The sequence below is a fragment of the Erithacus rubecula genome, assembly GCF_903797595.1.
Source record: "Erithacus rubecula genome assembly, chromosome: 1".
NCBI classification, from domain to species: Eukaryota; Metazoa; Chordata; class Aves; order Passeriformes; family Muscicapidae; genus Erithacus; species Erithacus rubecula.
Window position 1 is genome coordinate 28,875,833 of NC_136658.1, and position 9,407 is coordinate 28,885,239.

Here is a 9,407-nt window from a genome sequence, read left to right on the forward strand (position 1 = left end):
ACACTTGTTTTCCAGCCAGCACAGATGGAGTTTTGCTGGTTCTCTTAACTCCAGGTCTCCTGGCACTGTAGACTCAGTCCTTGCAGTCTTTCCCCCCCATGGTGGGTAGCAGCACCTTGTCAGCCACTGACCATTCCCTGTGGTCTCTGCCCAGGTGGAGCTGAACAGGAACTACCGGATGCACACCCTGCAGCAGAAGGTGGCCAGCTCCATCTACATCAACTCCCGCAGCGTCTTCCTGAGGACAGACCTGAAGGAAGGACGCTACGTCATCATCCCCACCACCTTTGACCCCGGCCACGAGGGCGAGTTCCTCCTCAGGATTTTCACAGATGTGCCTTCAGACTGCCGGTAAGGAGCGCCAGCAGGGATGGGCAGGGACTGGCTCTTTGGAGACAGCCCTGTGCTTTTCATTTGTGCTTTTCCTGAATGGTGTTCTGGTTTGAAGGACAGGTGTCTGCCAGTAAAGGCAGAAGCTTCTCTTTGAAATGGAGAATGTAAACCCCTCTTACTCCAAATTATTATCATTTTGAAATTGAAGGGCTCTCAGGCAAAGACATGGGAATTAGGAATAACAGTTCTTTACTAGAAAAGTTAAAATAGAAATGCAGTATTACAAAGAACAATCCCAACCCTGACAGAGTCAGAATACAGCCTGACACCCTGTCAGTCAGGGTGTTGGTAGCAGTCCCATTAAGTGGTGGCTACAGTCCTCCGGCAGTGGCAGATGTGGTTCAGTTGAAGCAGTGTTCTTGTAGAAGGGTGCAGTTTTCCTCTGCAGGTCTAGGGATGATGTGGGAAGGTCCAGCTTTTCCTCTGGAATCCAGTGGAAAGAAGGTATCTTGGTGTTCAAAATCTCAGGTTTTATCTAGGTAGGAAAGGCTTGGCTCCTCCCCCTGACTGGAGCATCTCTCTCCTGGTTTGAAAGGACAGGTGTCTGCCAGTAAGGTCAGAAGTTTCCCTTTGAAACAGAGACTTTGGTTCCACTCCCCCCAAGTATTATAATTGTTTGAATCAAGGACTCTGAGGCAGAGATAAGGGGGTGGGAATAACAGCTCTTTTACTAATATATCTAACCATACAAGCAGAAAACAACAGCAGTTATTAAAATTGCTAACAGAACAGAAAAGATAACTCGGTGTCAGTCCCTTTAGATGCAAGCACGCTGTCTCTGTGCTTAGTCCCAGCCCGGAGCTGCCGAAGGGCAGGCGGGAACAGAGGCAGGAGGGGGGAGGGGCGGCAGCAGCCACGCTGGTCTCGGTGGGAACGGGCTGGAGCGGTGGCTCCTCGCTCACCATGTGTGTCCGGGGGATCAGCTGTGTCCGCAGAGGCAGGAGGCTGGAACGGGGCAGATGCAGGGCAGGTGATCACAGAGGGTCTGGCTCTCCTGTGCTCCGAACGCGTGGGGCTGGAGATCCCGGGCGTCCTGCTCCCAGCTCGCTGGAAACCCGAGTGCCCTCCCGGAAGCCTCAGAGGCCCCTCCGGGAGCCGCTGCAATTGACACCTTTTGTCTGGAGTCATCAGAGATCCTGGGTGTAGCCCGGCCAGCTCCATTGGCATGATAATGGGAGAAATTACTTCAATTGACACAGTAATAGAAAAAACACTCAACCCCCAACAATCTCCCAATGGGATGATATAATTTTATCAGTCATACAGTGGGACTCAATGGGCCACAGCAGATGATATCTTCCTGGAGGGAGGATGGGTTGTGGAAAAGATAAAGGTGATTCCCCATCGTATCTTAAAGATGACCCATTAGGAGATAATATGTGGCACAGAAATAAGGCTCACTGCCCCACCCAGCTTCAACAGATGGTGATAGAATACACATTTCTGGCCACATCAACCCAACACAAATGGTCATAGCCTTGCCTGCAGCTGCTCTTTGGCTTTCTGTTAAGGGTAGCCAAGAGACAGCACATCTTTACAGGTCTCTCCACAGACATGCAGAGAGGCTCCCACTCTGCTTCTAAGCATGTGGGAGAGCATCCCAAACTCAGGCTGAGGAGATTGGGGTGGGGAGCAGAGCCTGACAGTGGATAATGCATAGTCACAAAATCACAGATTATTCTGAGGTGGAAGGGAACCACAAGGATCATCCAAAGATCACTGAGTCCAGCTCTTAAATGAATGGCCTGTACAGTCCTTCATCATTCCAGGAGCAAACCCTTTGGGATAAGATTGGGCACCTCTCAAAGGCCACGTGTTTTTCCTTGCAGGGAGCTGACACTGGATGAGCCACCACACACCTGCTGGAGTGGGATGTGTGGCTACCCACAAGTAGTATCCCAGATCCATGTCCTTGCTGCAGCTGGGCTCAAGAATCAGGACTCCCAAGGAGGTACTGATCTTTCCCTGCCTGTTGTCTGGTCCTGGAAGAGTTGGGAGGTGGCTTATGGAGTTGGACATTGCTGGAATTTATATCCTCAGATTTTTTTTTCAATGAACATGCTTGATTCAGGCACCAGAGGAGGAGAAAGTCTATGGAAAACTAAACTCAGTTCTTCCAGTGGACATGATCTGGGAGCTGTTATATTTAGGCTGTTATTTGAGAGGCTGTTATTTGGCTTCCCCAAAGCCCTAGCAGAGGCCCTGTAACAACCCAAACTTTCCTCCCAGGTGTGAGCAGCTGTGAAAGTCAGGAATTGTATTTAAAGGCTTTTTAGTAAGAAGGACAGAGAAAGAGCCTGATTGTGGTATTCATCACTGCAGGCTGGATAAATGTCTTATCAGCAGAGGGTATGCCAAATTTAGCTCACTTTGGGATGGTGTGGGTCTAGATCAATTCTGACATCCATCACTTTTCCTGCATGGAAGACAACAGCAGGACCTGGTGTCCTGCAGCCACACAGAGGCTCAGGGCAAGAGCCCCATGTTCTGTCTGCCTCTGGACCAAGAAACTCAGTGGTAGTGATGGGTTGTACTAGGAGGTTGCTAAAGTTGGGAAGAAAGGTCTAGAGGTTGTGATTAGAGAAGCAACTATCTTTCCACCATGGGAACAGAACAGACCCTAGCCTTTGACACCCATTTTCTGAATCAAGGATATGTGGTAACTATGGCAAGATTTAGCCAAACACTTTTAAGCTGAACTTAAAATATAAAAACTGAAAAATTAAAAAATCAAAATAAAGCCCAAGTAAAATTATACTTTTTTTTCACTCAGTAATTATTATCAGGGCTGCCTATCACTGTATCCCTGAAAGTAACAATCAGGATCTTTTCTAAGCAAGGAGGAGTCATTGTGTTTATTTATCACATGCCACACAGGGAGGGAGTCCTTATACCCTATCTGGTGTTTGGGGGGAATTTAACCCTAGGCAGCTGTTTTTTCCTTGTGTTATTCACAGCAGGTCAGTGCACCTGTAGCAGTGCAGGCAAATCTGTAGCCAAAGACCTCTGAACTGTTCACAGAAACAAGGAGGTTTTGCTTTCCTTCAGACACGAAGACATGTGGATTCTGGAGTCATAAAACATTTTTTCCACAAAAACCTCTTGGGAAGAATTGCTTTCTTCCAGCTCTTTTCCAGCTGTTCAGCTCCCACCACCAACAGTGTGTTTGGTGTTTTCCAGTGCAGTGGCATCTCTCATGCATCCCAGGTCAGGCCTTATACGCTACTATGGAAATAGTGATTTACAGATAGGAATTTGGCTCTGGCTGATGGAATCTGAGGATTTAATGGGACATCCCAAAAGACAAGGTAATTTGGAAAAACAGCTGTGAAATCCAGCAGCTGTGTCTCACCAGGGGAGCCAGGTCCTTGCATACAGAAAGCTAACAAAGAGGTGGTCTGGCAATCAAAATCTCTGACCCTCAGAAGGGGCTTGTTTGTTCTTCCTCATTTCCACATTTCCTTTGGACAAGAAAACTCATCCATCTGGTCTGTATTTCCATCAGAGCCACTAAAGTTCATGGTAAGAAAATGCATTCTGGCAGCTAAATTTCCATAGCAATAGCTCTTTCTCTACTGAAATTCCCAAAACAAGCACTTGTTTGGCAAGATGGAAGTATTCACTAATGAGGGACTCTCTCTTTCTCCTGGAAGCTCAGGTCCCCTCCAGCTGTGGGCTGGTAGTATGTGAACTTGGTAACTTTATCCTCCATCTGGTATTTTCTTGTGTGAGCCTTTTTCTCTTTTCCATGGTCTTATTTCTGCCTGTCTCTAGGAGAGCAAATGCTGAAAGGTGGGGTGAGAAGGACAATGTCCTCCATGGAACATTTACTGCAATGGTCAGAAGGGTTTGAGGTGATGAAGGAGTGTTCCTGTAGAATATGGAGATAAGAGAGGCAACCCTTTCATAGAACCATATAATTGTTTCAGCTGGAAAAGCCTTCTAAGATCATCAAGTCCATCCCTTAACTCAGCACTGCCAAGTCCACCGCTAAATCATGTTCCCAAGTGCCACATCTACACATCTTTTAATTTCCTTCAGGGATGGTGATTGTACCACTGCACTGGGCACCCTGTTCCAGTGCTTGATAACCCTTTCTCATGAGTTAGTTTTTCCTAATATCCAGTCTAAACCTCCCCTCCCTCAATTTGAGGTGCAATTTGAGGCCCTTTCTTATCATCCTGTCACTTGTTTCCTGGGAGAAGACACCAACCTCTACCTCATTACATCCTCCATTCAGGGAGTTGTAGAAATTGATAAAGTCCTCTCAAGCCTCTTTTTTTCCAGGCTGAGCCCCCCAGCTCCTTCAGCCTGCTCCTTATCAGATTTGTGCTGCATCCAGACCCTTCCCCAGCAGCACCTGCAGCCCAGAAACAATGTCACCCAATAGAATTAAACCTGAGCCAAACAGCTGAGCTCCATGGGTGTGACAAACCCTTTGGTTTGTATCCTCTGGTGGGATATGGAGGCAAAGTACTGCATGAGACCCCTGGAAAAGGACTCCTAGGAATTACAGAAGCTACAGCAAATTAAAAATCCCCATTTCTCTCCCCAGGAGCTGACCCTTATGTGATCATCAAGTGTGAAGGACAGAAGGTTCGCTCTCCGGTGAAGAAGAACACGGTGTCGCCAGAGTTCGATGTGAAAGGGCTCTTCTACCGCAAGAAGCCAGGACAGCCCATCATTGTCCAGGTACCTGGCAGCAGGCAGGGGCTGAGGGATGGAGACCCTCTCTTGCTTGGAGCCCCTGCTCTCTCCTCACACTGTGCACAGCAGATCTGTTCCTCAGGCTGAGCACCATTAAAGCAGCTCAGCCTCTCACCACCACGGTGACATCTGGTACAGGCATGTCCCTCACCCTTCTCGTACCAGAGTGACACCCCACACCTCACCACCTCCCCATGCTGGGCGTGTCCCCAGTGACCCCTGCACGCTAGTTCATGAAGGCTGGCTGCATCCCTGAAGGAGCTGCCCTCACCCCTGTTTTGTTCCCACAGATCTGGAACCACAACTTGATAAGTGACGAGTTCCTGGGCCAGGTGGTGCTCACGGGGGACCCCAGCGACCGGCAGTCAGTGCACACACTGCACCTCCAGGACAAGGGGAACAGGAGGTCAAACGATCTCCCTGGAACCATTGCTGTGATGCTGCTCAGCAGTAACATCCTCACTAATGTCTGAGTGCTCGAGGATGACTCTTCTGGTGCCACCTATGCGAATATAAACATGCACACATACATATATACATATATAGAGAGACACAAAGAGCCTACCTACCATCTGCAAAGTGTATCTGAACCATGCATGCATTCCACTCCAAGGAACCAATCTTGTGTTTTCAATGTTAAAAAATGGTGCCTTTTTTTGGGGGAACCGCAACGATCCTCCTGCTGGCGTCCTCTGCAGCCCCCCTGGCTGCCACGTGCGCTGTGGGACTGCTGTGAGCACGCTGTGTGTCCTGACAGCCAGAGCACGATGCCCTGGGGCTGTTTGTTTACACAGGCTGGCACACACACGTGCCACCACGCACACACGTGGCCACCGCGGTGCCACCAGCTGCTTCAGTGCATCATCAGTGTGTCTGCTTGGGCTAAGAGTAGTGTGCATGGAGCTGTCTCCCTTGAAATTGCCATGTAATCGCTTATCCGTGGAGGCACCACAGCAAAGAGGAGGGGAAAAACAGATTGGGGCATGTTGGATGTTTTTGGGTATGGGTTTGTGCACTGCAGCTGCAAGGCAGCCCAAATCCACAGGGACAGCAAGACCAAAGGCTCCATCATTCTGGGGACAAGCTGTCTCCACCCAAGTCTTGTTCAAGCCCATGCAGCTCTGAAGTATAGAAAGATTTTGTCAACAGCTGTGGTGGGGTTGCTGTTCTCTGGGGTCAAGTTTCTGAATCAGTCTGGACCCAGCTCCCGTGGTGCCTGCCTGCTGTCACTGTGTCTCCATGCTGTCCCCATCCCTAGAGCTCACCCCAGCAGTGGGATGAGTTGTCTGAAGGGGCAGTTCAGTGTTTAGGTAAGAGAAGATTCATTCCTCTGAAGGCCAAAGTGTCAAGTTCAAGGGATGGGGAGCTTTGCTCCATGGGTTCCATCTGTACTGCTGCCTACAGTGCATAATTTTTCAGTGCCTCACCTTCCCAAATTATTTTTTAAAATAGTGGAATTTTAGCTTGAACTAGAGGAGCAATGCTCCCAGTGCAGCCTGAAAATGCTGGGAATGTTTAATTCATACCAGTGTCCATCTCTCACTTTTAATTTCTAGTCTCCTGTCATGGAGGATGAATTGACAGCCCTAGAGCCAGTCTCACAAGCACAACCCAAATCCATCCTTGGGGATGTGTCTAGAGCTACAGTCTGATTTCCATGAAACTGGGTTAATCTTCCTTATTCCACTGGGTGGCAGAATCTGGCTTTTTATAAACCATCCCAGATAAACCAAACAAAAACCTGTTGTCTGGCCTTGCAGCATCTGACTAGGGCAAGTTTCAAACCATTTTTTTTCCCTGTTGTTCAGGTTTTTTATTCCTGTGCCTTTAAAGTGGTGCAAGTTAAGGGATATTTCTGTCAGATTTTCTAAGCAAATATTTTGCAGTCACCTGCATGCAAGTGGAAATGAATACATATGATAACATCTTTCAGTCTTGGTAAATTTTGACCTGGGCAGAGTCCTATTTCTGCAACAAAAGTGAACAGGAAAGCCTTCTTTCGCTATAGCAAAGGGTTTCTGCTTGTCCTACTAAAACTTATGTTTGTCCTGAAAGTCTGTTTGGGTTTTTTATAAAGTCCCTAAAGGTCTGCTAAGTCTTAAACATGATAAAGCGTTCCCCAAAGTACCTCATAGCTCAGTTCTTGGTGGAACCAGAAGCAGAGTGCAACTGCATTGATTTTTGCAGGCTGCTTTTCTCCTCTTCACACTCCTGCAGTAATGAGTTGGCTCTTTTACCAAATTTGCTTGTGTTCTTAGGTCTTGTTTTTCAGGACTTAAAGGCAAGCAGTGGTCCCATGATGCTCTTTCAGATCTCAATTACTCCTGGCTTGCACTGAGCACCCTCCAACTCCAGGTGCCATCACTGGGACCAAGTTTGGTTCAGTGTCTTTCAGAATTGACTTAAATGCTCCTGGTTAGGTAAAGCAACTTTTTGATCCCAAGGTCAAAGCAAATCCTTGAATTCAGGAAGACCAAATCAGACACATTTTGATTTTATCTTAGTTTTGTTTGTGACACTCATCACTGAAAACAAATGGAAGCAGGATTGTGGGGTTAGAAGGTATGATTTGGGTCTTAGGAGATCTCACAGGCTTATGTTCATATGTCTCATGTGTGAGAGGGAATGCCCAAAGATACCTCACCTGGCAGGAGGATGAGCTGTTTGGCATCACAGGAACACAGCAGGAGTTTTGCACCATCATCAGCAGATGGAGGTGTCCAGCCTGTCTGCATTAGCCTTGCTTTCTTGGGAATCAGGCTATGGATAAGCTTCAGCACAGGAGGTCCAGGAGTGCCCTACCATGTGCCAAATGGCACAGTGAACACCAAGGAGCAGTGCCAAAGCTCACCAAGGAGTTGTGGTGCCCTGGTGCCCATGGGCAGCCTCCTTCCTCCCTACTGAGAATCAAGCCATAAAGAGAGGAAAGGCAGCTTTTTAATAGCTTCTTTAAAAAAAACAAAAAACACTCTGTATCAGGACCAAATTGTCTTAATATCAGTAATATTTGTGCTTTTTTTTTAAAGGAAAAAAGAAAGTTTTGGGAAAGTTGGAGGAGAAGCCTTCCTTCCCTACATTTCCAATGGAAGAATAAAAATTACCTTTCTTACTCTTCTTTTTCTCTTATTTATAGAGCAGATGAGGGAGGGGAATTATTGAAATGCCATTCCTATTGTTGATGCCTTTTCTCTTTGAATTAAGTAAACAGAAATATTCAGGGGTGTTTTTCGGTTTTTTTTGTTTTTTTTTTTTTTTTAAGAGGAGGGCAGGTCTGAAAAGCACTTTTCAGTCCCTCATGAGTGGGGTAGGACATGTTTGATTTATTTCACATTTCTTTTGTTAATCATTTCAATGGTTGCAAGCAGCCTGGCATTACACTCCGTGGAATCCATTTCTTTTTGACATCTGCCTGTTAAAACAGGCTGTGACTTGTCTGCATTGCCAAAGGCACTGATGTGTCGTGCTGCACAAGATCAGAGAGTGGTCCAAACAGGAAGGCAACATTGTACAGCTGTAAACCTCCTATAAATAAATAAATTGTGTATATTTTATTCAGACTCCTTTCTTTTGAACTGCTGTGTTCTTCCAGAATGCTTTTGATGGGCACAAGGTGGCTCTGCAGAGCCTTTTGAATTTGCTCCATTCACCAAACTCCATTCAAGTTATTTTCCCTGTAGACTTTGAGACTGAGGCAAGGTGATCTGTATGAGTCTGTCACACAAGGTTGCACTCACATGTGCTGAGAAAATCCACTATGGGGATGGGTAACCTCTGACTGTAAACTTCTTCATCCTATGCCCCAGACTCCCCAAAGCACAGAAAATTTGGTTTTTTAGCCTCACCTGACTTGGTAAAGAGCTCTGTAGATGGCTGAAAAAATAAAAGGAGGTGGGGAGAGTTTATGGACAAAGTAGGAGGAGGAAATGGATTTTGGATAGCTTTCCCTCAGAAAACAAGCCTGCACAGTGCGCATGGGGAGTATTTGGAAAGCCTTGCCCTGCCCACTGGAATCTCCTGACTTGCTGCTGTAACTCACAGACCCAAAGTTTTGGCACTGGGATCTTGCTTCCATCTCAGCTTGCCTCCACCAGCTGCCTGTGCTCAAAGGCTTTGCAGCATGAAGGAGCTGTGTGCTTCTGCAGCCCCACCCCCAAGATCCTGGAGCAGACATCTGGAGAAAGCCCTTTCATTGTGGGGTGGAGGTATCTTCCCAGACTCTTCAGATTCTGAGATCATCCTCTGGGACAAGATGTGTCACCTAATAATAGAGAATGAGGATCCTCCTCCTCTTCCTCCACCACTGAAAC

At 47.1% G+C, this 9,407-nt stretch overlaps 1 protein-coding gene across 1 annotated transcript in view; it reads left to right on the forward strand.

The window, feature by feature from the left end:
• The window catches only part of CAPN5 (calpain 5), a 51,518-nt gene extending 42,867 nt beyond the window's left edge, over positions 1 to 8,651 (forward strand). Inside the window, exons 10-13 of the mRNA XM_079320577.1 lie at positions 155 to 351; positions 2,223 to 2,344; positions 4,949 to 5,085; positions 5,391 to 8,651. Coding sequence (XP_079176703.1) covers positions 155 to 351; positions 2,223 to 2,344; positions 4,949 to 5,085; positions 5,391 to 5,573 — 639 coding nt within the window. The 3' untranslated portion in view covers positions 5,574 to 8,651. The remainder of the gene's footprint in view (positions 1 to 154; positions 352 to 2,222; positions 2,345 to 4,948; positions 5,086 to 5,390) is intronic.
• Positions 8,652 to 9,407: the final 756 nt, after the last annotated feature.